The 27,899-nt window shown below is 35.3% G+C and overlaps 1 protein-coding gene across 34 annotated transcripts in view; it reads right to left on the bottom strand.

The window, feature by feature from the left end:
• Window positions 1-587: 587 nt before the first annotated feature.
• Window positions 588-27,899, bottom strand: part of YTHDF3 (YTH N6-methyladenosine RNA binding protein F3) — a 33,572-nt gene continuing 6,260 nt past the window's right edge. For 7 of the 34 annotated variants that reach the window (XM_086336853.1, XM_086336843.1, XM_086336838.1 and 4 more), the window contains 3 exons: window positions 27,341-27,426; window positions 17,021-18,619; window positions 588-3,681 (listed from right to left, as the gene is read on the bottom strand). In XM_086336853.1, coding sequence (XP_086192979.1) covers window positions 3,658-3,681; window positions 17,021-18,601 — 1,605 coding nt within the window. In that variant the 5' untranslated portion in view covers window positions 18,602-18,619; window positions 27,341-27,426 and the 3' untranslated portion in view covers window positions 588-3,657. Of the gene's footprint in view, window positions 3,682-8,513; window positions 9,003-17,020; window positions 18,620-25,688; window positions 25,734-27,340; window positions 27,427-27,899 lie in introns of all 34 variants that reach the window. The other 27 variants (XM_086336822.1, XM_086336848.1, XM_086336817.1 and 24 more) reach the window with 12 other exon arrangements.

The following is a 27,899-nucleotide window of genomic DNA, read 5'->3' on the forward strand; positions in this document are numbered from 1 at the left end:
ACAGTAAGAAGGGGGCTTCCAGTGATGCCACAGTGTGGACACCTGGGGTGTCTGTAAAACAATGTCCTGATCGCAGGCTAACTGTGTTGTATGCAGCACAAAACTAAACTCTGGTTTCCCCCGTCTGAACAAGTGCTTTACAGAGCCCAGCTACGATTACCAACACACCATTCAGAGTCACCACCACCCTACCTCCATAAGCTGTAACCAGCCCAAAGGATAATGTACACACTATTAAAAAGCATTCCCTGGTCCCAAGAATGGGAGGTTATGGTCATTAGACAGCTGGTACCAAGACTTCCTCCCATTAAATAAGCCTCTTTCTCTTTTCCTCTAAGTTTAGTATTAATGGTATGTAATTCAATAAGCTCACTGGAGTGGATAAAGATTAGGATAAACTGTTAGCCTTCCTCCTCTCTGTAATTCCCCTACTTAATTTCAAATGGCCAACTAAATAAAGTGATATAATCTATTTGTACTTGAGAAATATGTCAATCAGGAAATTCCTAACAGAGTTGGCAAAAACGTTAACATTTTTCTGGAAGGCAATGTATATTTATAAAGATAAAATGGAAAGAACACAGATATGAGTGAACAATTTTTATTGAAACCCTCAAAGATTAAGAGGACCAAATGGTGAGTTTGGGTACCATAACAGAAAATCTCACCTAACTGTACCATCATTCACAGGAATGAACAAACCCAAACACGACAAAATTCAAATTCTCATGTAATTGCTACAAGTGAATGTAAATGAACTAATCATTTTATCATAACCTTTCTTTAATCATATGAAAAAGGGAATTTACATGGCATAACAAAAGATATGCAAAACTTAATGAAACACAATTCTCTTAAATTTCTCAAACTTATGTTTATAGGATGCAGAATGCACTTGAAATGATTAAATGACTTAAGCTGATTCTTTTTTTTTTTTTATTGCAAACTGTTTTAACATCAGCTTTAACCCCCATGCATGGTATTCAAAAAGAACACAGCTTCAGAATTAAAAAGATCACTTAAGTTAAAACAAGGACTGAACTCAGGAAAAGGCTGGGGTTTCTTCTGAAAGGAGTCTTCAAGTACCAATATGTATAGAGAAAGAATACTAATTTTGGTTACATTTTCCCCCTTACTGTTAAATATACAAACTATATAATACCTTTCAAAATAAAACACCCATATAAGATAAACTTTAATTAAGAAACATTCAAACCGGATCTTGGAAAAACATTAGGCAAGGAGTTTACCGGGCCAATAATGTCTCAATCTGTGATTGCTCAAAATTTCGGGTCAGTCTCCTGTTGAAGAGCCCAATTTCTCACTCTTCTGGGTCCCGGGAGTTAAGAAACCTCCCATTCCTTGTGCTAATGGGACAACCTGCGATCCTTTCACTTAAGAGGAAAAACATTCTGCTGTACATTGACAGACCAAGAAGGGAGAGAAGTAGGTACTCTGAAGAAAACTTAAATGAGGGGGAAAAAAAAAATTCACCGATTGAAAAGTTTTGTTTTTGTTTTTCCCAAAGGAATGCTGCACCCATTTCACTTAATATTAGAAATCCAGGTTAAAGGCACTGGGAGGAACTCCTCACCACGAGTAGAATTACAGGTGACACTTCTGAGTCTGCTATTGCAATCAGCCTGCCTGCTGAGTGTTCTGTGACATTTCTTACACAGAAACCTACTGTAAATTAAACAAGTTTCGATCTGTGAATAATAACAACTAGTTTTATAAAAAATATTCAGAGTTGCTAATAAAGCACCAAGAAAAAGAGCAGCTCAGAGGACTCAGAGCCTTTCTACAGGTCACTCCTGCACAGTTTTCTCCCACAGGACCTTCAGAGTGACAACAGTCCTCTGACCCGTCCCACCATATAACCCAAGGGACGTGGAACGCTGCTGCGGGGACTACACCCAAACGCCAACTTTCATTATAAATAGTTAAGAGATATCTTACAAGATTTCATGGCTTACTCTGAAAAAGGTAAAATAGGTGCAATTTTCCTTTAAGAAAGTCTTGATTTTTGTAATACACTATTAATATTTTGATGTTCCCTTCAGTAAACACTGATAACTATGCTGGGACTACCAAAGCACTGTGAAGTCACTACAATTTATCTACAAATACTGTATTTTTTTCACCTGAATACAGTATTTGTACATTTTAAGAAAATATTGTACAAAAAAATCATATAAATGAAAGCCTCAAAGAAATATCTGTCACTAAATTTTTGAGTTGAAGTGACCAAAGACCATAGTAATGAAAACATTTCTAAACATGATGTAAACATAAGTGGAGTAATGCAAAACACCAAGGTATTCAAATCTACTATATTGCTATTTCCATCCTTAATGTATCTTTCTACATAGCTTTCTCCTTTTGGAACCATAATATAAGGGGCAGTACATTATTTCATAACCATATGCCATCAAATCAGGTAATACAGATGCTTGACACGTTTAATTATACAAAATCAATTTGTTTCAAGATACAAAATTAACGTTGATATGTCATTAATGAAAAAAATAAGATGTTAAAAAGATAACTATAAGAATACCCAGATATATGCTGTATTCCCATTTATATAGATCTGATCAATAAAACATCAACACATTCACTTAGATACTGATTTAATCCATGGATCAAGGCCATATTTTCAAATATTTTAAGGATGCCAGGACACCGCAAAAGCCGGAGAAAGGACTTGAGGAACAATATATGCTTGCTAAACAAGAACTATGTTTATTTAGCTAGTGAATACCTAGAGTAATAAATTTTTACTTCATGATAGCAATCAGGCTCGCAAACACCCAGAAATAGGAATTAAGGGTTTTAAATGTAGTTATAAAGGTCATAAAAAGTCTGATTAGACTGAGGTACATTACTCAAAATTTTGAGATTCATTAAGTGGTAGCAAACAAAATAATTCCTCAGACAAATGCACATTTTTCAGTATACATATTATTGGGGGAAGGAGGGGAGAAGAATGTGCATTAACTGGTGAGACCCACCAAGCTGCATATCAATATTCTGTTACACCAAACAGTTTGAAGACAAGGGAAATGTTCTAATATAATCTCAGATTATGTTTCATTTGGCTAAAATAGAGCTTAAGGTTGCTTTGCCATATTAAAAGTTTACTACAATAATTTTCACATAAACATTTAGACTTGAACTCCAGGACTAAGTATGGCATGATTCTTTTGCTTTTAATCTGTCAAATAGCTAAAAATTGACAATTTAAAAACTACAACAAAGAAAAAGTTGAAGCAGTGTGACTCTTACATCATTGAACCACTTCTAATGGTTAACTGTTAGTATTTAACAAATTCAAAGAGTTAATGAATCCTTGCATTCATTCAGTCTTCTGTGCCTTAGCTAGGATGCATAATTACAAAAGACAGCAGATACTGGTAAAAGCTTCAGGACAGAAAGTGCTTGACGGAGTTACAGTTCTCAAGTGTGTTTGGTGAGAGTATAAGGGCAGACGCGCTGATGAAAACCATTACAAGAAGAGTCAATTCTGTGTTGTTAGAGTTCAAAGATGTCACCTTAAGCAGAAAAAAAGCTTTAATAACGTTGTCTTTGACTTATTAGGCATTTCCAGAGTCTACATCATTAGTGTTGTGATTCTAACAGGACATCTTCATAGGGTTATTGTTTGTTTCTATTTCTCTCCTGAAAGAAAAACACAAAGACCTTTAAGGAAACATCATCATTGTTTAGCGATTTAAATTAGATGCACATAGAAAGAAAACCATGTCCATAAGAAGTTCTTCAAATACTAATTCAAGTAGTTAGGCAAAAACGATTCACTATTACCTACACACACCTCAGTGGGAGTACCACAAGCCATTTTAAAATAAACAATTTCAAATACAAAGACCCAGTTCAAGAGATTATAGGTCCCTTCCACAGCCCTGTTTTCCCACAGAATTTTGTTTACGTGAGGCTGCTACAATAAATGTATTTCTAGCCCCTTCCATGAGTTCTTGATGGTTAAGTATCAAATAGACTGTTAAGTTCTGTGAAGCAATCTGAAAACTACTGGCTGAGGTAGGGTCAGGAGGAAAGGAAAAGAGGTGCATTAGAGTTGCATTCAATTAAGCTTTCAGTGTTAATTTCTCCATGTCATACTCTCACATTCAGCATAATTCTTCATATGAATAAATATTAATACTTATTACTAATAATTCCTTTTAAGAAAGCAGGTATCCCTTGAACAAAAGTTAAACTGAGTGACGTTTTCATGATGGTTTTTAACCAAATATCCACCCGCAATACTTATTTTTTGAGCCTACAATTCTAACAAGTTCACAAGTGATCCTAATGCTTCCAGTCCAAGGACCATAGTTTGAAAGCCACTTGTGTCTAATACATCCTAAGACTCTATTTTTGGTTTCACTACTCCTTTTTCATGAGTAATACAGATTCCATAATAAATATGTGCATACTTTGAAAATGGTAAAATTGATGTCCCATCCTCTGTGACATCAGAAAATTATTTAAGATTTTAAAGACAACCTAAAGTTCTTTGTTACTGAAGCCCTTCCTTCTTCATTTGTGTATATTTCTACAACTTGAATAACAGTATTTAACACAGAAAGTTTAACAAATAAATGTCCTACTATACAAATAACCACCAATAAACTATTTTATGCACCCATAAGTATCAGTGGGATATTCTGAAATTAAAGAATAAAACAAAAATGAAAACAGACACAAAGCGAGCTAATTTCCAAAAGGATAAACAAAAACAAAAATCCAACAGCATAAAGGAAAAAGACCCCCCAAAATTGGAAAAAAGTAATAATAATTTGGAACCAGGAAGTTACAGTCTAATTTTACAAGGTACCTAAAGCTTAAAAAAAAAATCAGCCTAAACATAAAGGAAGTGTATTTCTCAGCTGAAGGAAACAGATTTGTACGAGAAATGGTGAAGCCTGCTATAATTAGCTGGATTATAAAACACAGGAGGTAACAAATGGCTCACTGTTCATTCTTCCCCATGAAATGATTAATGAGAAAGCACAAATATAAAGCAGCAGAAATACACATTTAAATAAAGCCATCAAAACATGTAGGTTCAACAGAACCACAAAAGAGCTAAAATTTGTATTAAAAAATGATTTACAAGAAATTAACCTTAAACATAAGGAGACAGAAAAGTTAAAAATACTGAAAAACAAGCCAGATGAAGACTGAATCAATCAACTGTATATACTTGATTGATATATACAGTTATAGTGGATTCTAAAGGCAAAAACCATTGTTAGAGATAAACAATCACATATTGAATGAAAAACATTTTATAATTACAGCAGTATTAAGCTAAAAATACAACTTTACATATATTAAAAGTTGTCAGAATTACAAAGAAAATCTGATAGGTTCTTAATTGTAGTAGGAGAATTAAACACATTTCTCTCAGTAATTGATAAAGACAAATTGGTGAAAATAAAGACTGAATATACAGAAAACAGAAAAATGAGCCAAATAATTACAGCAGGGTACACAATGAACAATTACAAAAAGGAACTACATGTTAGACCAGAAAACGAACCTGAATACCAAGGAATAGGTATCATACAGATCACATTTTCTGACATCAATTTTAACAGCAAACAGGTAACAACGACGAAATGTTTCCACACTGGAAATTCTAAAACACTTCTAAAAGTCTCCCAAAAAACCATAACAAAAATTCCAAAGTTTTTACACCAGTACAATATACTAAATCTAAGCCCTCAAAGAGCACTTAGAAATTTACAAGTGTTGATTTGAAAATATATATACTTTTCAGCTGAAAAATGAGCTCATCATCCACTCAGTATGTTAGGAAAGGAGCAGCAGTTAAGTCCCCCAAAGTAGAATATAAGACCCAGGAGAACAATTTAACAGAAAACAAAAAACAAAGACAGCACAAGAAAACAAAAATAAACACTGATGTTGGGGGGAGGAGGTAAAAGAAGCTAACAATAGAAAAATCTCTAGAAAAGACTCATTTTTAAAAAAGGAAAGCGTAAATAATATGAAGACTGATATAGCTAAAAAAAATTTAAAACACTATTAGATCCAACCAGTCCATTCTAAAGGAGATCAGCCCTGGGATTTCTTTGGAAGGAATGATGCTAAAGCTGAAACTCCAGTACTTTGGCCACCTCATGCGAAGAGTTGACTCACTGGAAAAGACTCTGATGCTGGGAGGGATTGGGGGCAAGAGGAGAAGGGGACGACAGAGGACGAGATAGCTGGATGGCATCACTGACTCGATGGACATGAGTCTGAGTGAACTCTGGGAGCTGGTGATGGACAGGGAGGCCTAGCATGCTGCGATTCATGGGGTCGCAAAGAGTTGGACATGACTGAGTGACTGATCTGATCTGATTAACACCAATATGAGGCTTCCCTGGTGGCTCTGACAGTAAAAAGTATATGCATGTGATGTGGGAGACTCCGGCTCAATTCCTGGGTGGGGAAGATCCCCTGGAGAAGGGCATGGCTACCCACTCCAGTATTCTTGCCTGGAGAAGCTCATGGACAGAGGACCCTGGAAGACCTACAAGACCTGGAAAAGGACCCTACAGTCCATAGGGTCCCAAATGCCAATGTGCCAAAAACGTCTGAGACAAAACCAACAACTTGCTAAAAATATTATTTATTAAATACAACGTGCCAAAACAAACTCAACAGTAAAAAGAAGACTTGAAGAGACTTATAAAAACTAAAGAACTTTAACTGACAATTAAAAAACTAAAAACTACCAGATTCATGGTTTCATAAATGCATTTGATTAATTATCCCATAATTAGAGATAAGGAAAAGAAAGAATATTTCTTGATGTATTTTGAGGTTAGTAATACTTTGATACTAACTTCAGAAAAGCATGAGAAAACTGAATCCAGTCTCACTTGTCCCAAAAGGATCTCTTATGGGCTGTTCTGATGATAACAGAGTGTGGAGAGGAGCACAGGTAGGTGCAGGAAGGCAGTAAGGACAGCACAACAATCCTCCAACATGGTAATGATAATAATGAAGGGTGCAGGGCTAGTGAGAAGCACTTGGATTCAGGATATATTCTGAAAACAGAGCCAACAAGACTGACCAACAGACTGGTTTACATATGGAGTGTGAAAGAGAAATAACAAATTATTCTGGAAGGACAATGGCCCTCTACAAAGGGGGAGCAGGTCTGGGGCAGACAAAGAAACAGAAGCCATATTGGATTTAAGATGCTTATGAAACAACTGTGACGATGTTACATAGGCAATTAGATACATGAGTCTAGAGAAAGAAGGAAAGGTCCAGCGTGAGTATACAAATTTGCAAATCCTCAGCATGGTATAAAGTCCTTCAACAAAATTCAATTCCTCCTGAAGTCTACAAGGTCATCAACACCTCTGCTTTAGGAAAAAACCCTCAAGTACCCCACATTTATATGACAAGATCTAGAACAGTGCTTGATACTGTCAGTATTAAATAAACATTTGACTATGAGAAATCTCTGCATATGCTATTACTCATAGACCACTAAAAGCATGAGACTAAGGAAAAACGAGCTATCTATCAGTGACATAACCTTTAGTGTTGTTTTAAAACCAAGTACATATGACACAGAAGTAACACAGGGAGACAGGAAACCTGAATTACACAAAGGAGCCAAGGCCCAGCAGACCTGGAAAAGGACGAAGCCTCTAGCGCTGGTTCAGGAGACAGCACTTCAGACATCTTTAGGATACAAACTTTCCAAAAGTGATTCACAGAACTCAATTTTTACTTTTAATAACAAATGACAATTCAAAAAAAAAACAAAACAAAAAAACAGTCTGCAGAAAAATCTCTCCTCCCTCTCTTCTCCATGAATAGAGGGCTAGGTATCAACCAAGCAGATACAGGTATCTGACGGCTCTTCCCCACCCAGATTTCAGCAAAGGCATGGGAGATCTCAAGACCAACACCTAGAATTCGGCCTGTGGAGATGAACTCTGGGAGGAAGTTTACTCGCCAGCCCATGTCTTTTTGACACAGCTTAACAGATGAGCTAAGAACTCCCATACCCTTAAAGGTAGGAGAGAGTTTAAAACAAAAATTTTCTTCAGTGTCCTCAGAGGGGTCATCACCTAAACATTACAGGTAAATGACTTACTTCCTTTTAACACTATATAAGTAATAAACTTTAAGAAAAAAGCATAAAAATCAAAAATAAATAAAATGGTCTCTACTGGCAGATGATATGACTGTTAGGCAGGAAATCCTAGATGTTCTATTAGAACTACTAGAATTGATATGTGAATTTAGTACAGTCACACAATATAGGACATCACTATAAGCTTGTAGCAAACAACTGGGAAGACTGAAAATACAAATTAAAACAGCAGAAAAAAATATAAAATACTTAGCAAAAAAATTCCATAAGAGTCATGAAGTTTTCAACAGTGAAAACTACAAAATTTTACAATTATATTTGTCTCTCCCCAAACTCTTAGTTCTACAAAGCAAGGGCTATTTACCTTAAGCGGCTTACTGGTAAACCTTTATCTGTTGAATGAATAAGGGAACAGTTAAGAAGAGAACACACAGGGTCTAAATATATGGTGATAAAGGATGACTAGCGCAAGATTCACGATAGGGTTCTGGTGGGGGCAGGGGTGCGGGGGGAACTTATCTGGGACCCAGTAACAAGTTCTTAAAAACAAGCAGAGGAATCAACATGCAACCCTATTTTGGAGGGAGGTTTTGGACTATGATAAAATGAAAATAATAAACTTATTATATTCCAGACTGTCATTCGTAAGTGAATCTGTTCACATGTAGCTTTTTTACATCCTAGGTCTTTTACTTTATGTGCTGCAGGGAGGTGGTTCCAGTACCCCCGTGGATATCAAAATCCAAGGTCGCTCAAGGCCCTCACAGTAGCTGGCCCTCTGTATCCATGGGTTCCATATCGACAGGTTCTTATCTGTGGACATGGAGGGTTGACTGTAATCATGCATTTGCTGCTGAAGAAAAAGAAACAATTGAAATACCATTCAATTTAAGGATGATTGTTCACACCGTAATAGATATGAGTTATTTATGAAGCTAACAATAGAGTGTTACTACAATAAAAATGGAACCATCTTGACTATTCAGAAGAACACCCAATGTCTTAACATAGAATTACTCACTTAAATATGTAATGTAAGTTTATTCTATCAAGTGTGATACATCCTAGGCCAAAACCTATCTTCCAGAGAAATCTTCTACAGTGAAGATCAGACCACTCAAGATTTTATCATAGAATTACTCACTTAAATATGTAAGTTTATTCTATCAAGTATGATACATCCTGGGCCAAAACCTATCTTCCAGAGAAATCTTTTATTACAGTGAGGATCAAATGAAAAGTGGGATTTTATACACTGAGTTTGCTTCTGTTCACCATAATGAACTCACTAACAGACAACTTCAACCATACAACAGTTAACAACTATAATCTGACAATGAGAAAGCATTAAACTAAATGTTCCACTTGAGAAAAAGCAGTATAGAACTGCCAGGAAAATGTTTACTGTTGACAAAGATATACCTACTGTTCAAGTAATTTCCTCTGTATCAACACAAACTTGATTACTCTGAGACAGACCTAACATCATCTCATCTCAGAATCAAAATTGCTCCAACTGTGAAAAAACTTCTATCAGGGACTAAAACTTACTCTTTGGAAATACTCAACAATATAAAATAGCATAAATGACTAAATTATACAGACTGTTCTGGAAATTGAAACTATTTAATAGGGATTTTATTACAATTATATCTTGCTTGTTTCAGTTTAAGCTGCAGGGCTTCATCTCTTTCTAAGGAAAGAGTATCATATTTTAGAAGTGTACCCCAAAGTTACAGGTACTCAAAAACACTAATTATTTCTTATATGGAATTAAAAATCTATTAAACTAAAAATCTCACCTCAGTCTGTTTACTGATCAATAAGGACTTGTAAGAATGAAAGAATACAGTAGAAGTTAAATGATGCAGTCATTATAACAAAGTAAAGTTTCAGTAAAATGTTACCTAAATAGTTAAGATGGCTATGTAGACTCGAATTTATACTGGGCAAATATACTCCAGACATTAGCAGTTTTTTATTTTGCAGTAACACACTCAATTGCAAGTTAAAGAAAGTAAAGCTCCCCTACCCTCCTCAAGTCCTTTCTATTTTAACTTCCTCGGACAGGCTACCACTGTAACTTTAACTGGCATACTAATATATACATTATTGATTCCCACTGTAGGGTTGTGGTGGTTTAGTTACTAAGTCGTGTCCGACTCTTGTGACCCCGTGGACTGTAGCCTGCCAGGCGCCTCTGTCCATGGGATTCCCTTGGCAAGAACAGTGGAGTGGGTTGCCATTTCCTTCTCCAGGGGATTTTCCTGACCCAGGGATTGAACCCAGGTCTCCTGCACTGCAGGCAGATTCTTTACTGACTGGGCTATGAAGGAAGCCCTCCCATTGTATATGATGAGCAATTTATCACAGTGAATGCTATACTCTCTTCTTCTCTACAACAGAGCTCACTATTTTAGTTCCAGTGACCGTCCTTGACTTTACCTACTATAGGCCAAGCATTAGGTGCTAAGGACTCGCAAAGAATCCTAGAATCATAGAGCAACTCCAACCATGAGTGCTCAGGGCATCCCAACCAAGGGCTCGTGTCTCTGTCAGGCTTCAAAGACCACAATGCCATTTAACAGACAGAGCAGGCAGATGGTTACAGCCCTGAGATTCACTCTGTACAATGAGGACTGTCTGACTCAAAATGCATAGAGTCTCTACAGAGGATATTCTAATGTAACCAGCTAGCAGCTGTCATCCTTCTTGAATTCCTTTTTCATTCTGCTGAAATACCTCTTCAAGTTTTTCTAGGATATGTAGCTAAGCTCTTGTACACCTGAAAATTTTATTTTGCACTCGTCCCTCACTGATATAATTTAACACTCATCTTCAAGAGCCTGATTCTATGCCCCATTCCCCTACACAACAAAATCAGACTGTGTATGTGTCCAGAGTTGTAGATGAGAGAATTTTGATAGTAGTCTGACTCTCCTTCCTTTGTGGCTTATAGGTAGTAGGCATATAATCTGTCTTTTGCTCAGAAAGCTTGTCTCTTTACCTTTTTTTCTTTTAAAATTTTAAATAATCCTGCTGGTTCCTCAGTGAGCCCATTCATTCTGAAAACATACATCTCTTGGATCTGGAAAGTTCTCTTTAATCATTCTGCCCTCTGACTGTTTTTTCCTTTAGAGGCAGTGGATCTCCTTTCCACCATGTCTTCCACTCCTTGTATTTTTCATCATTGTTGCTCCACATTTGGAAATTTCTTTGATTTAAAATTTCAGAACTAAAACATTAACACTGTATTAATCCACTTGCTTAAAAAGATTTTTTTTAAAAAATTTGATAGTGTTTTTCATTTCCAAGAACATTTTCTGGTTTTCTTCTTTTTACATACGAATCTTAACAAATCAAGTTTTCTTTTATAAATTACTTTCTGGTCTCTGAATTACCTATTTCATTTAGAGGATCCGTCTTGCCTGTTTTTTTTTTTCCTTGTCAAGCTTGATTTTAATCAAATATAACAAAATTGTGTGTTCAAATCTAAAAATGAAGAACTATACAAATACTACAATGACACTGGCATTAATTTTTCCTTTAGCTTTAAGCTTCACAACTACCCTTTCACTATAAACGAGAAAATCTGGCTTTCCAAGTTTTATATAACCAGAACTTTCCAAGTTTTATATAACTCAACAGGCTATGTGTGATCATCTCCTCCATAGGGTGCTGTGCTGGCAAAGAAAGGTGGGGAATTCCTCCACTGCCAAAATAACCAGAAGGGGAAGAAAAAAATTAGTCAATAAAAAAAAAACCTCTAGCAATGACAAGATGAAATTAGCTCTTTACACTTCTTGTCTGTTACCACAAGTCAGCTCAACAACTTAAAGAAAAACATAAACATAGTAAGAAAAGAAAGGAAATTACAGTAACCACAAAACTAAATGTAAAATTTTAAATTACAAAAGTTCTATTAGAAAGTACAGGAAAACCTGCTGTGAGACCCGTGATCACAAGACCCCAGCTGTGGGCTAAAGATAAACTAAGGAGGGTTGGCTGTAAAGGGTGAGCACTGGTTTCTCTCTAAAGCCAGTCACTTTCTTTCTTCTCATAATAAATCTTTCTCTGCCTGAAAAAAAAAAAGAAGGAAAGTACAGGAAAAAAGTTTCTCAAACTTGGAGAAGACAAAGATTTGAAGTCATGTTAGCATAGATGTTCTAAAATAGTTATTATTCAAAATTGCTTGGGTTGTTCCAATCTTTATAGATCCTATACTACAAAAAAAAAAAAAAGAGCTAAAAAACCCAAAACACTTAAAAGGACACTGTGGGCGAACTGAAAGAATATCATGGTAACTAAGAGAACAACCTTATCCTTAGAAAATATACACGATACATTTTTGGGGTAAAGAGCCATGATGTATGAAACGTACTCTCAAAAAACCCGTATCAGGCAAGCACTGCTCCTGCGGATGACATTAGGTTGTTTCCTGCTATTTACTACTGTCAACTACACTCTAAGAACGTTCTTGTATGTATCTGGGGTATGTGGGAAGTTTTTCTTAGGTGCATATCCTAGAGGAGAACTGCTGAATTGTAAGGTACTGAAATGTTCAGCTTTGTTAAGAAAATGCAAAACTACCTGCCCCAAACTACCTGCTGTATCAATTTAATGCGCCCATCTGCAAACACATAAGACATTCTGTTGGTATACACTCCTTCCAAAACTTGCTATTATCAAATTTCTTAATTTTGCCAAGTGAGTAGATATAAAAAATATTTTCTCATTTTAGTCTTGAATTAACTCTTAATTCATTTCCTGAATTAAGACTGAATACCTTTTTATACTTACTAGTCATACTTGTTTCCTTTCTCTTAAAAGGACTATCCTTATCTTTTGCCCATTTCTGTATGGGACTATTTTTTTCTTAAACTAATTCACAGGAGTTTTTATATATAACTGTCTTTGGTCAGTTATGTTAAATTCCTACCAGTTCCTAGCACGTTTTTTAACTTCCTTTAAAGTATTACTTAAGTACTTACTTAACTTTCTTTTGATGAAGAGATTTTAATCCAGGCAAATTTTTCTCTTACAAATATTAAGTCTTTTCTGTTACAAGTAGTTCCATTTCATGTGTCATTTAAGAAACCCTACTTTACCCAAGGTCACCTGGGGAAGTGTGACTTCCAGGGTATCAGAAGCTTTGAGGAATTTCAGCTGAATACAAGACAGAAGGTGTCATATTAAAAGTGAATACTAGGATAATGACTTGCCTCTCCTTTTATTTAAAAAAGAAAAGAGGCATAACCAGTAAAGGAAATCCTAGCAAACACCACCGATTTGTCCTTTCTTATGGAGCCAAAAAGGACTACAACAGACAAGGAACACATCCTTCATCACTAGGATGCCCAGAGTATTTGAAAGCAATTCTTGCTGGAAAGCTAGAGTGCAAACACAAGCATGTCTAAGAGGAAATACACAAATGAGTAACAGTACCAGGGAAAAAATGGCAAGGATACATGATGTCCCAAATGCCAAACAGTTAATCAGTGGGGGAAATGATTTCCTGATGTGGTGGTTTCAAGGTCTAAGGAGAGTCAAGTTTTAGCTACTAGCATGTCCGCGGCACTGGCTCTCCCTCTTAGCCTTCACTGATGAATCACTTAACTTGTCACATCAACATACTGTGTTGGCCAAAAACTTTTTTCAGGTTTTTCCATTGTATCTTCTGGAAAAACCCAAACAAATGTTTTGGCCAACTCAATACATCATGGCTCTCTCATCTTCGCATCTGCCATGGAAAGACAATATGCAACTAACATCAGCACTAAAGCACCACACAGAAACCAACCTATTTCAGGGCAAACACCTGATCCAGATGATCTCTGTCTGGTTTAAAGAAAAAGCCAGGAGTCTTAAAATATTTTTTTCACACACACACACACACACACACACACACACAAAGACACTAACCAAACTGCAATGAATTCAGATAGACATAGGGGAAAGATAAAAGACGAAGAGGGCAGAAAAAGATAATCTGGGGGATACTATAACCTGGTTGCGGTAGTTACACAAATCTACAAATGTGTTACAATTCACAGAACTGTACACCCCAAAAAAGCGACTTTCACTGTAAGACTTTTTTAAATTTTGTTAAGATTTATACAATACAAACATTTATAGAAGCTTTTATTTTCCAAATCTGAAAGCAACCAGATGTCCTTCAAAAGAATGATTGGTTAATGAATTGTGGTAAATCCATACAATGGAATGGTAGTAATTAAAAGGAACAAAGAACTGATTGGCAAAACATAAATTCCAAAGATACAGTGCTGAGTAAAAGACTCCAGTGTTAAAGTTCACATATTATAATTTCATTTATGTGAAATTATGGAAAATGCCTTACGGAGACAGAGAAAAGATCAGAGAATTACTTACTAGAAGGGGGAAGGGAGCACTTGACTAGAAAGAGGCAGCAAAAGGTATTTTTCAACTTTACTGTACTTTAATTTTTAAAAAGAGAAAGGCAAAGAAGCTATGGAAAAGGAAGGAGTTTCTAAAAATGGTAATTACAGGAAGCAGAAATAAGCTTTCAACAGTCATCTTTGTGCTCGATAAAATCAAGATGGACTCTGAAACAAGGGCTTCAGGTAAGAAAACAACAGGTATAAAAGGAGACACGGATGTGATAATGTAAACAAACTACTGCTGTCTGTGAGGAACAGGAAGCCTTACAAATTAGAGAGTCAACAGTCAAATCCATGACATGGAAGTTCAATTCTGAGAAATTCTCCAAATGCAAAGAACAATAATAAAGATAGGAACCAATGGCACTGAAGGACCAAGATTCAGTATTATTTTTTGACATTACTAGGGAGAATAAAAAAAACTTGGCCTATAAATGAAGGAATAAGGAAAATTATGAGACCCACATTGCACACATTCCACACACATGTTCACACTGCAAGAATAAATTTTGTGCACACAAAGAGAAACAGCTATTTCCAAAGAAAGAAAATTTAGGCTGGTCTCAGACTTCTCCATAATATAAAACTATAAATAATATACTATAAATAGAAAACTATAAAACAAAGCCTGAATGAAAAGACTGTGACCCAAGATTTCTATATCCAGATAAAACTGTTGTTCACATATCATGGCCAAAGAAAGGCATTTTTTGGATCTAGAAGCACTTTAATAATTACCAAATTACTTTTCTTAAAAAAAAAAAAATTGATGATGGTAGTAAGTTAGATTCAAAATTAAAATGTCAAAGGTGGGTTTAGACATGTTATAAAAAGACTGGCAGTAAGCCATGAAACAATTTAAATGCAAAAATTTTAAGTTTAAATCTTTGTTGTATATACGATTATAAAACATAAATAATTCCTGAGACAATTATATAACAAAAAAATAAAACTAGGATAAATTTTCAAATTGGGTAGAGAAGAAATGTGAGAATATGTACAAGGGTGACCTATCCTTAGTGGTGGGAGAAAGAAAAGCGCAATCACTCCTTCTGATTCACTCTCTGCAAAGGTGCTTACAGTGGGGCCACTGACTCAACTGCTGAGCTCAAAAAAGCTACTCTTGATCCTCTTTTTCCCTCACTTCCCACATTTAACCTGGAGAAAACTCAAGGATATTCAGCAATTCATTGGTAAGGCTGAGTGGTGCTTTTCACAGTCAGTTGTATTGTGCTGAATTGATTCAAAATTTAGCACAGTGATCACTAGCACCAGAATCACCCGAGATGCTTGCACACCAGGCCTCTGATCAAATGTATCAGATTTTCCTAGAGTGGGATATTCAAGAAGCTGCGGTATCAGGAAGCACCTTAACTGTATATATTTGTATGGCATAAGTTTTGGAAACTACTGCCTTAGGATCATTATTTCCAACATTATTGAGCAGTGAGGACTGTACTTTAAAGAGTTCCCTCTTCTGTACAGACTAAGAAGCCACAAGATACTTAGGTTCACACAGAAACAAACCACTGATGTTTTACATACAGAACAAGTTGAAGTTCCTGCTTTATCTTCATTTCTACATAGAAGCTTTCCATCGTAACCAACTTAATTTACTGGAGAAGCTTCTAATGAGCTCTGCTTTACTAGAAATTTATATGTATTATGAATGGAAAATCTGCCAGTTGCCTACTCCATCCATTCTCTTCTCCTCCTAAAAACAGAACTCTGCAATTTACTTTTGTAGTTTGGAACAGAAAACAATCCTCAGCCCGTCCCGCTCTGTGATCAAACCCTGGCCAACCTGAGGCAAGTGTAAACAGTATTTAACTTCAGGGTCAGTCTCCCATAAAGTCTCACAGAGGGCAAATAACAGAATCAGAAATCGAATTCTGCAGTTTACATCTAAGTCCACTTCCTCTCAGTTCTAAGCTGTCTTGCTAAAGTCAGATCCTCACTATTCAATATATTCTGTACAAATGCTGTAAGTGCACAAATTATAAATATGCCTCAGGAATATTAAGGGAAAATATCTATTTATCATAAACACAACATCAGTAACATTCAAACATTTAAAAGCTGTTTGTCTCAAACTCCAAATACATATTCCCATAAAATTAAAGTTAAAAGATCAGTGACTAGAATCCTTAGCCAGTTCTTAATAACGAATGCAGAATTCAGAGCTCTAATGAACAGGACTCAAAGACCTGTATCATCTGAGAAGTATGAAGAATAGGCAGGAGGCAAATTCAGAGTAAGGGTTGCCCTTGGGAAGGCATCCCAGGCCTTCAGGGATGCTTACAGAGTCGTGTTCCATAAGCTAAGTGGTCAGTTTCCTTCAGGGTAATGTTCTTAAACTCAGAATATAACACCACAAGGCATTAAAGACTATCCATCCATACACACCACCCCAATGAAAAGACCCTACACACAAAAATTACTGTACTCTTACCCTACGCATGGCTTCCTCCTCTTCTTGACGCTTTTCATAATGTGCAAAGTCATCAAAGATTGAGGTGGTATGCTTGAAAGTAGCAATTATTTTAAGCACTTGCTTAGCTTTTTCTAGGGGTACCTCTTGAGTGTCCCTTGAATTGGTAACTGGTTTGTTGTCATTATTTTCTAAGCGAATATGCCGTAATTGGTTATTGGGGACATCTTTGACAAAGATCCATTTAACTTCAAATTTGCCCTTCCACTTATCCTGAGACCAGACACCAGCATACGCATTATAGTCCACAACAGACTTCATCTCAGCCACTCCACAGAAGTGTCCACTGCCATTCACACTGAAGAGCAAATAGAGTGGGCCTTTCCCATTCAGGGAACGGTAAGCCGCATCCAAACGCTTATTCCCATGCTCAGTACTACACCAGATAGAGTACTTAATGGAACGGTGTATGTCGTCCTCAGAATAGCTCTTAATTATAAACACACGTCCGTTCTTCAGGTTCCAGTCAAAGTCTTTGGGATTGTAGTTGTTTATGGCCTTTAGCTTTTCCAGCACGGGATGCACTTCCACACTCGACGGGGAAGCGCTGACAGGAACGACACCTAGACCAAAGTTTTCACTGCTCGCTCCATTGTTCTGGTTGAAGCCGGCCCCCCTGTTCCGGGGCGCCACCCAGCGGTTCTGCAGCTGTGGCTGCGGGGGCTGTACTTGGTGAGGCTGGGCCTGTGGCTGAGGTCCTTGTGGCTGCTGCGCTTGTGGCGGCTGAGGCTGCGGTTGAGGCAGTTGGCTCTGCACCAGGGGTGGTGGCTGAATTAATGGCTGAGGCTGCTGGATTATAGTCTGAGGAGGCAGAACTGGTTGGGTTGGTGGAGCCTTTACCACTGACCCCTTTTCATCCCAAGTTCCAATATTCATGTTGTGTTTTATAGGAGGTGGCGGCACAGCGGAACCCCCGATTCCCACATTGCCCTTGGGTTTAAGTTTCGGTTGAGGTTTGGCGGGCTTTCTGGCAATGGCAGCCCAGGAGGTGGGTTTCGGCGCCGCACTGCTAACCGGGGGCACACTATTGGTTGCGATGCTGGTCATACCACTGCTGCTCAATGCTGTTCCTACAGTTTTCGTCACTGCAGCGGTCAGGTCACCACCAATTTTCAGTCCAGTCATGCCTTGCTCGATACTGCTAATGCCAGGCACCTTGCTCAAAGTATCACTGCCAAATCCAGCCTGTCCATCAGTAATAGCTCTCCCAAGAGAACTAGGTGGATAGCCGTAACTGCTACTATAAGCAGAACTTTGTGTTGATTGTCCCTGAGATCCACTTGTCCCCCATGTAGAGAAATCAGCATTACCAGGAAAAAAGTTAAATCCATGTTGACCAAGAAATGGAGGGGTATTTCCTAATGCCCCAGGCTGACTAAACACACCGTCTGGTATATAATGATGCTCTCCATTACTCATCTGTCCATAGGTTGTCAGATATGGCATAGGCTGGTCTCCAGCTGTGGACCATGCTGCTTCCCCAAGCGAATATGGAAATCCAATGGATGGAGCATAGTAACTAGGCATGTATGGATCTGACATTGGTGGATAGCTGTTATTCTGGAAAACAAAAGATCACAGTCAGAAGTGATGTAAGATGTGAGGGGAGGGGTACACTCCTAAAATCAAATTGTTTTAAATGAATGGGAAACAGATGTACCTGCTTCAGATAAAAAAAAATTAAAATTTTAAATCTAATTTTATCAACAGAAAAATTTACTGATGACTACTTTAATATATTTATAATAAAATTACAGGGATTTTTGGGGGGATGGGAGGTTAGGATGGGGATTATTTTTATGTAAGACCCAGATCCTCTGGGCACAATTTAAAAACACTCTAATTTCTACAAAAACTTGATTTATAAACTTGCAGAAACAGATTGTTAGCTTTATCTTAAGCCACTGATGTATGAAAAAATTTATGGGTAAGAATTAAATGAACACAGATGATGCCAAATAACAAATTACAGTATATCTATGATGGAATCCAGTCCAGCAATTTTGCATTTTTGTAAAAAACAGAGAAATGTTCACACTGAGAAGAAAAAAAAAAAAGACTTAATATTATATAAATCCATATTTAGTTTTGCCTCGCTCATTTTGAAAAACAAAATGAAATTCTAATGGTTTCTTAATGGTTGGTAACAGGTACCACTTTTCTTATTCTCTATGTCCTAAATTTTACATAATATGGTGGTGGTCCAGTGGCTAAGACTCCACACTCCCAACGCAGGGGGCACAGGTTCAATCCCTGATCGGGGAACTAAGATCCCACATGCCATGCAATGCAGCCAAAAAAAAAAATTATAAATAACTTAAAAAAAATTTTTACACAGTAAATTTACCAACTTCCTGATCAGAATTTTAACTTAGAAATGGTTAAGTTCCTACCATTTTTTCCAGAATTACTGTAATTAAATTGGCCTTTATTTTGAATAAAATGAAATCATCATTCATTTAGTGATGTCAAAATTCAAAGCTTATTAAAGAAAAAAACTCAAATTTGTTAACTAGCCAATGTAAAAAATCAGTCTATGGACTTCTTTTGAAGGTAGGTTTCTTGTGTCCCAAATATGTCTAATAGTCAGCCCTCCAGTCCACAGGTTTTGCATCCATGGATTTAACCAACCATGGCACAAAAACACTCAGGAAAAAAAAATTTTTTCACTAAGTTTCAAAAAGCAAAACCTGAATTTGGCACATGGGCAACATGTTTACATGGCATTTACATTATTTGGTTATTATCAGTAATGTGGAGGTGATGTGAAGTATACAGAAGGCTGTACATAGGTTCTATGGTACAGATGCCATTAGGGACTTGAGCATCTGTGAATTTTGATATCAGTAGGGTCCTGAAACAAATTCCCCCAAGGGACAATCTGTAATAGATTTTCACTCTATATTTAGGGTGTGACTTTCAAAGCCTTGAACAGAGCTTTAAATTTTGTAAAATTCATCAAGATGAAAAAATTTAGCTAATCTCCAGTCGAGACAATTTGTATTCCTTTTCCAAGGGCCAATACCATTTTGAAGTTTAATTATTCACTTTACATTCTAAGTTTCCTGGAGCAAAGTGAAGAAGGTAATGGAGCAAAGTGCATTTGGCAGAAGTTGGGGGGGCAGGGTGTGTGGGAAGGGGATTATTCCTGTCACTGCTTTCCCACTCAAGAAAGAATAGCAACATGAATGTGTGACAATCATACCATAGATATTACCTGGAATTCATTTTATTTTTTAAAAGGCGTATTACTAAAAGTTAAAATGCTTTACTATTACTATTAAGGTATCCGTGATATATACCTCACAACTGTTAAAACTGTACACTATCTATAAGAAAGCTAATTTAATACTGTCTTTTGAAATAATTCTGGTATAATTAAATGAAAATAACAAAAGAATCAAATAAAGGTTGCATTTAAATAAGACACAGATTTACCAAGTATTTCCAGTTAAACACGAACATAAAAACAAAAAACAACTGTCATTTAGCAATATTAAAAAAAAAAGACTTTAAATACATTTGACATTAATTCCACTGTATTCAAAACTGGAAATATATGTGTCAACTATTTATTAATTTAGTTTTTAGATAATTATTAACCATATCCAAAAATATATTCAAAAAATTCTCACAATATTAGCATGAAGGAAATGAAGCCTGAGGAATGCTGAAAATCACCAACAGTGGTTTGATAAAAAAATAAAATTCTTGAAGAATAATGAGCAAACTTCATTAGCCATGGATACACTCACATCTGTGTTTATAATTCAATCAGTAAATTACTTGTTAAAGTATTCATACTGAAGTCACTTGAGAAAGCCTAAGTTTAGCCAATATAAATAATCAAGATTTTCTTAATTTTTAACTTTTTTCAAGTTATTAAAATAATTCCCTTTATTACTTTATTATTTATTCTAACCAAACACTTTACTAAATGTCTACATTGTAAAAAATACTGACATAAGATATTCATTCTAAAGGAAAACCTACAGTTAAGAAGACACATCACACAAGGGAATAAGAGAGCTAAATGCATATGCAGGTAATCACTTTCAAAGTTCTAATTTAGCGTATTAGCCTGAAATCTGGACTCAGTGCATCCTTACCTGGATGTGGGAGTGTAAAAACAAAGAGAAAAGCTTTGAAGCTCATTCTTCATGATAAAAGTGTTTGCAAAACCATACTCATAAATTATGTTGAATATTCTTTCTTTACCCTCACAAATGCTGAATTCTGCACAACAGTTACATATCAAGTTTCTAATTTGTCTATACACATCACACGATTCAGGTATCAGCAAACTAAAGAGCCAGTGACCAAATATTTTAAGCTTCACAAGCCAAATACAGCCTCTGGTTGCAGTCACATATTCATCTTTTTATAACTACTTAAAAAGCTTCTAGCTCAAGGGTTTCCTCAAAGAAAACAGGTTTTGGTCCCTGGATCAGTTTGTCAACCTGGTTTTAATAGATTATTTATACTGATTCCTAGTTTAAAAACAAAACAAAAAAACCTGTATCATTAGATTCAGTGGGTAACAAATTTTTGCCATTTCTTTCACTTCTGGGGCTGGACCAGGTCCAAACCCTTTTTGTGTGAAGATTTTTGTTAAATATAATTACTTTTGAATCATGAGTTTTACTTCACCCCTAAATTAGTGATTGTGTCAAAATACTAAGTTTAAATTACGTTAAAACGTGCTCCATTAACCACAAGTATCTTGTTAGACAGCTCAGGCTAGTAAGCAGAGATGCACAGCTGTCCATACCTAACTCCAGAGCTATCCACAGTGAGCACAATGGATAAATGGCCCGCTCTCTCCAGTTGACCAAACAATGCTAACTAATTCCTAATTCTTTCAGTAGTTATAGCTGAAAGAGAAGCTTTTTTCTTAGCTCTGTGAAAGAAAAACCTAAACAGTCTCCTGCTGGGCTAGGGTTTCAGTTTGGGTTCTAGTGAAAACAAAGTTTCACTGGGAAACTATTCAAAGCTTAAAAGTAAGATACAGTAAACACAATTTGTATTAGCAGAGCTTTGTTATAATTGGAAATATTTTTAAATGTTTTGCCAAATATAAGGTAAATTCTTAATTGCTAAGTGGGATATCAATTAGGAAAGTACCTTGGGTAAAGAAGGGGAACAAAATTTCTACCTACTGATGATGGAAAACAATATAACTCAAAACTCTCTTTCACCTTTTACTTCAAATCTGTTACGAGGTATAATCAATTTAACAGTTTATGTCCAAATAATCACTTTAAAATAGTTTATTCATAGTGAAGTTTTACTTTGTTGTAAAGATATATGACTTCTAAACAAAGTGATGTGAAATGTTTGGTATTTCTCTTACTCAAGAACGAATTGGAAATAGGAAGGTAACAATATGTACACACAAAAATTGATATAAAATTCAATGGATATAATGAAACATACTTGTAAAGTAACAGATCCACAAACCCTTTACCTAGAGCATAAACTCAGAAATACAATCTGGAGAGAGACCATTTAATTATATAAGGTAGATGTGATGCCAGGAGGTATCTAATCTAAATTCTAATCCCAACCCATCAGTTGTGTAAAACCAGTATCAAGCTATTTAAATGCTTGAGTTTCATCAAATATTGAAAGAAATAAAGATAAGGTACCTAGGACACACTAACTATTCAATCAACAATAGTTGTATTCATTAATACAATTTAACTTGCCTTTTGAAAATATAAGCTTAAAATGTAAATTCATCACCAAATGCATATAATTTCACTCAAATTGACTAAGAGTATAAAGTCACAGTATGACACAGAAGTTGTAATCAAGGACATAGGTTCAATTCTCTACTCTTCCAGCTTCTATGTCAGTTGTCAGTGATCATCAGATCATTTAATTTCTCTAACCTTGTTCCTTCACTGGTAAACGGGATATTTGCTGCTCTAATCAATTACAAAATTTAAAAAATCTACCTGTTAATTGCAAAGTGCTAAAGTATAGGAGTTAATCTTATTTTAATTTGAAAACAAATATAGAAAAGATTAAAAATTCTTCCTTAGAATTTCAATCACTTATAATTATCATTTCTTAGCCTTTTTCTATTATCTCAAAGTTTGAACAACAGTAAGAAAAAATTCATGATTACTATTCTGACCTGAGGGCACTTCAGTACAACTCAATTATCACTGAGTCTTCCAGCCATACTAATACCAATTTTTACTTCATAAATATCCAAACTTCAAGAGAGAATACTATACAATGTCTTAGAAGGTCAATACAAAAAAGGTTAAAGTGTTATTCACCATTAACAGTATGTCTGCAGAGAAAAACGGAAAACTTATCCATTAAGAACGAGGTGCTTCAAACTCCAGAACTTACTTACTGGATTAACAACGAAATGTTGATTTTAATATACTTTTAATGTGTATGTGAATTTTATTATTTTAAAAATATTATTATACTTCTTAAAAAGTGTAATACATGCATATGTAATCACATAGATGTTGTAAGAAAATGTAGCATCATATATTATACTCAATTAATCTGAATTATTTCACCAGCCATACTTCTTCATTTCTTAATTCTAGCAGTTAACCTAATCTACTTATTCAATAAATACTTAATGAATGCCTGCTACATGCCAGATACAGTGCCAATCACTGGAGACAGAAAGAAAAAGAAGACAGTCTTTGGCCTAGAGCATTTCACACATTTAGGAGGGAAGACAATCTAGGAAGGATAGTTACAGAAATAAGAACAAAGCAAAACAAAACACTTGAGCATAAACAAGAGGGAACAAGTAACTGGGAAAAATCAGAAGACTTCACTAAGTGATAGACATATGAGACTGTGTGTGTAAATCATACATATAGATAAAAAGTTTGAGATCATGAAAGAAAATATCCAGAAAATAAGTCCTATTCCCTAGATAATGTAGATGGATAAGTTGGCCAAAGATGAGTCAGGGAGAGAATGGAGTCACTTTAATGGCACTCAACACTATGAATATACCCACTGTGGTGAAACTTTGCTAAGTCTTTAAACAGGACTGTGGCAACAGACTACGACTTTAAGAAGACCACTGAGTGGCAATATGGAATCCCCAGTCAGGAAATCATTCCAACAGGCAGAGATAATGAAAACCTTACCCAAGGGCAGTAATAACAGGGACAGAAAAAGATATTTTATGTTCTTAGTTCTCTATACCTCTTCTCTGATCAACACAGCTAGGAATTTATTTCCCCATATATATATATATATATATACACATATATACACAAGCAGACAAATTCAAACTTTGGTGTTTTTCAATTTATTCTTCAAATTTATACTCATAAATCACATGGCATCTTTTAACAGTAATTAAACCTGAATTTTCAATCAACTTCCTTGTTAGACTATTTTGAGGAACTATAGAGAACTAATTTTAAGTCTTGAAGGACATTTATTTTTTAAATTACTATGAAAATTATTTCCTAAGATATTGAGCACTAGGAAAATAGAAGAAATATACTGCCACAGAAGTAAAAGACCAACAATCTGTTTTTAAAGCATCTCTGAGTTTGAACTGATTTAGCTCTAAGTATATAAAACAAACAGTAAAAACCTTTCCAGACTAAAGAATATAATTTTTATTATTTATAATAGCAAAATCAGATGAAGGGATTTCATTTTAAAGACATACTGTGTTTTTTGTTGAAAATTTAAATAAACAATTATTTCGGCTAGGTCAGTGCAAGAAGCTATAAATACTTGCATAACTTTAAATCTCCAAATAATTACTTCAAATATTTCACCAATACAAGTTTTCACTAATCTACTTTAAAAGGTCAATTTGTATTTTCTATTGCAGCTAAGTAACCACAACAAACTTAAATTTTGTAAGGCTTATCTTTAAGATTTCAGATAATTTTCAATTTTGCTCTCCAATAAAGCCAGTTTTCAATATTCTATATTGTTCATGCTCATGCTCAGTTGCTAAGTTGTGTCCGACTCTTTACGACCCCAGGGACTGTAGCCCCCCAGGCTCCTCTGACTATATTTCCCAGGCAAGAATACTGGGGTGACTTGTCATTTCCTTTTCCAGGGGACATTCACAACCCAGGGATCAAACCCGTGTCTCCTGCATTGGTGGGTGGATTCTTTTACCTGCTGAGCCACTGGGGAAGTCTTAGTACCATTTACCCTGATTAGATCATTATTTTTAGTTATTACAGAAAGGTAACTGGTCAAAACCTATTCATTAGTACTGGCAAGGAGGAGGTGGTAAAATATAGTCTCACTGGTATCAAACTTTTAAGACATCTCTTTAAACAGTACATTACATTGATTCATCATTGATTTAAGTGATTTAATTAATAGAAAGCATAAGACCTTTCATTTAAACATCATATTAAAACAAACCTTTTATAGATGTTTTTGCCCCAACATAAGGAAACTTTTATGATACAATTTAAAAACTGGATTCACTAATGTAAATGCCCTTACAGTTTTAAAAAAAAAAAAACAATGACTTTCCAATGCTTTATGTGAAATTGTATGCAGAATTCCAACATATAAAACACATAAAATGCAAAGCACAGCTCTGGTTGCTACACAGGTGGGATCCAGGTTACCCTCCCCAGGTCTCCCCTAGGCAGACCTGAAGCATCTCTGTGGAATGCCAAAAAACCAATCTTCTAAGTCCCTGTGACAAATAAATTATGAAATATCTGTTACCAAATAAAACAAGAAGATTCTTAAACAGGCAGCAATTCTCAAACATTTATAATCCATTAAAATATCTTGAAAATAAAGTTTGAACAAACATTTCGGAAAATACTCATACTGTACCCTTGCCTTAGACATTCTATTTTACATTATAACACACTAAGTACAAAATCAAGTAGCAAAAAACAATTCAATTATTTAAACCAAATAAATTTCCCAACCAAATAAATTTCCCAAACTTATCTAACAACGGAGACCTTGTTAGCAGAGTATCTACTATAACTCATTATATCAGAATTTCTCAAAAAATTGGAAACACTGCCATAAGGGATGTTAACTGAGATTACTGTCTGGGTCCAAACAGAACAGAGTACTGTTTATTTCGTTTAAAACCTTCACTACACGCCCCCAACAAATGATCTTCCCCTACTTTCCAGTGATACATTCTTTCACACCTATAGGTGGAAAGTAGAATTGTTACTGAGACCACAAAGTTAGATTACATATGCATGAAATGATTTTTTTTTCATTTTTAGAAGTAGCCAAACATCTTAAAAAAACGTACATTTTATCACTCATTTTTATTTTTTCTCATTTATTTCTTCCCTCCCAACATACTTGAGGGATGTAGATCAACTGATAGAAGGGAGTGTTAGAGAGAAATAAACATAGATTAGGTTGAACATAACCATAGTTCTCCACAGTCCTAAAAATAATCATATATTCCACAAATTGGGAACTACTTTTCGTTGAAATTTTCTCTGCAACTGCAAAGTTCTATAACAATATTTGGTTCCTTGTTCTTTTATTAAGTTTAAAAACAATCTAGGTTAATATTTCAAGGTATATTTTTTCATGCATCTTTTTATAAGGAAAATTAACAAAAGTAGTTTCGTTCCAAAATGTTGTCTCTAAAAAAACCGGTTAATAATGAAAGCTTATCTGTTAAATTTATTTCCAGTAGTGGTATTTTTATTAACAGAGGTGCAGAAATGGAATACAGAGACTAAGGAATATCATTCAGTTTGGTCAATGTTTAAGTCTAAATTATTCCTGTATATAAATTCACAAGATTATTTGTGAAAAATTCAAACAAAGAACCTCAAAAGCCACTAGTTACTTGATTTGATGAAATTCTCTATGCTTACAATATACAGGGCAAGTGTGTTTATCGTATCTTTAATTCTATTCCTTATTATCAGGTTAAATAAAAATTTTAAATATACTAACCAAAAATTTCAGGTACAAACTGTTCTCTCCCCCAAATTTCTAGCCAATTAAACCCTGTCATTTGCTTTGGCTATGAAGACATGGCAGCAGCATTGAAAGATTAAATTCAACAGTCAATCTAACCACAATATATACAAAAGCTCATCTTTAAATCTTTACATTTCATAATTGAGTTTCAGCCATCTACAATTTCCAAAGAACTGCGCTGTGTCATAAACCCGCAACCGTTATTTACTATTATGTAGGCACACTAGATTAATACACGATATGGTTCGTCTCATTCAATTAAAACATCTATTTTAAAAAATCAATTAATATTGTTTCATTTCCTAAACACGGGACTGTCAGACTTACCTGATTTGTCTGGCTACTTAAGTATGGCTCAAAATCATCATCATTTACAGCATCTTTTTGATGAATCGAACCGTTTTGTACTGAAACTAAAAAATACGTTTGTATTAGATGTATTGTAATTATCTTTATGAAACTCACAGAATAACCTAATATTTTCAGAGTATTTTTCAAGTCAGCCTGGAAAAAATTATCCTGAGTTCTTTGTTCTTTTCATTAGAAAACCCCCTTAAGGATGAACTTAATTTTGGATACAAATATTTATAAGGCACCGAAAACTTACAAATCTTGTGTATATATAAACCCAAGATCACATAAACACAAACTATATATATATACTTCCCACTACTAAAAACATAACATAAACATCTCAATTTCAACACTGTAGTAAGCAAACAGTTAAATTTAAATGTTGGAAGGGTTTGCTAATGCTGTATTTGAATCTAAAATAACCACTTCAGGCAGTGCTGTTGACAAGATAGACTTCTGAATGTGCTCTACCTTTGTTAAATCACTGTAACTATTCAGTCTATTAAAGACAAATAAAAAACCTTGTTTGGTA

Source organism: Bos grunniens, chromosome 14 (genome assembly GCF_055505025.1).
Source record: "Bos grunniens cultivar Pamir isolate PY7600 chromosome 14, Bosgru_T2T1.0, whole genome shotgun sequence".
Taxonomy (NCBI): Eukaryota; Metazoa; Chordata; class Mammalia; order Artiodactyla; family Bovidae; genus Bos; species Bos grunniens.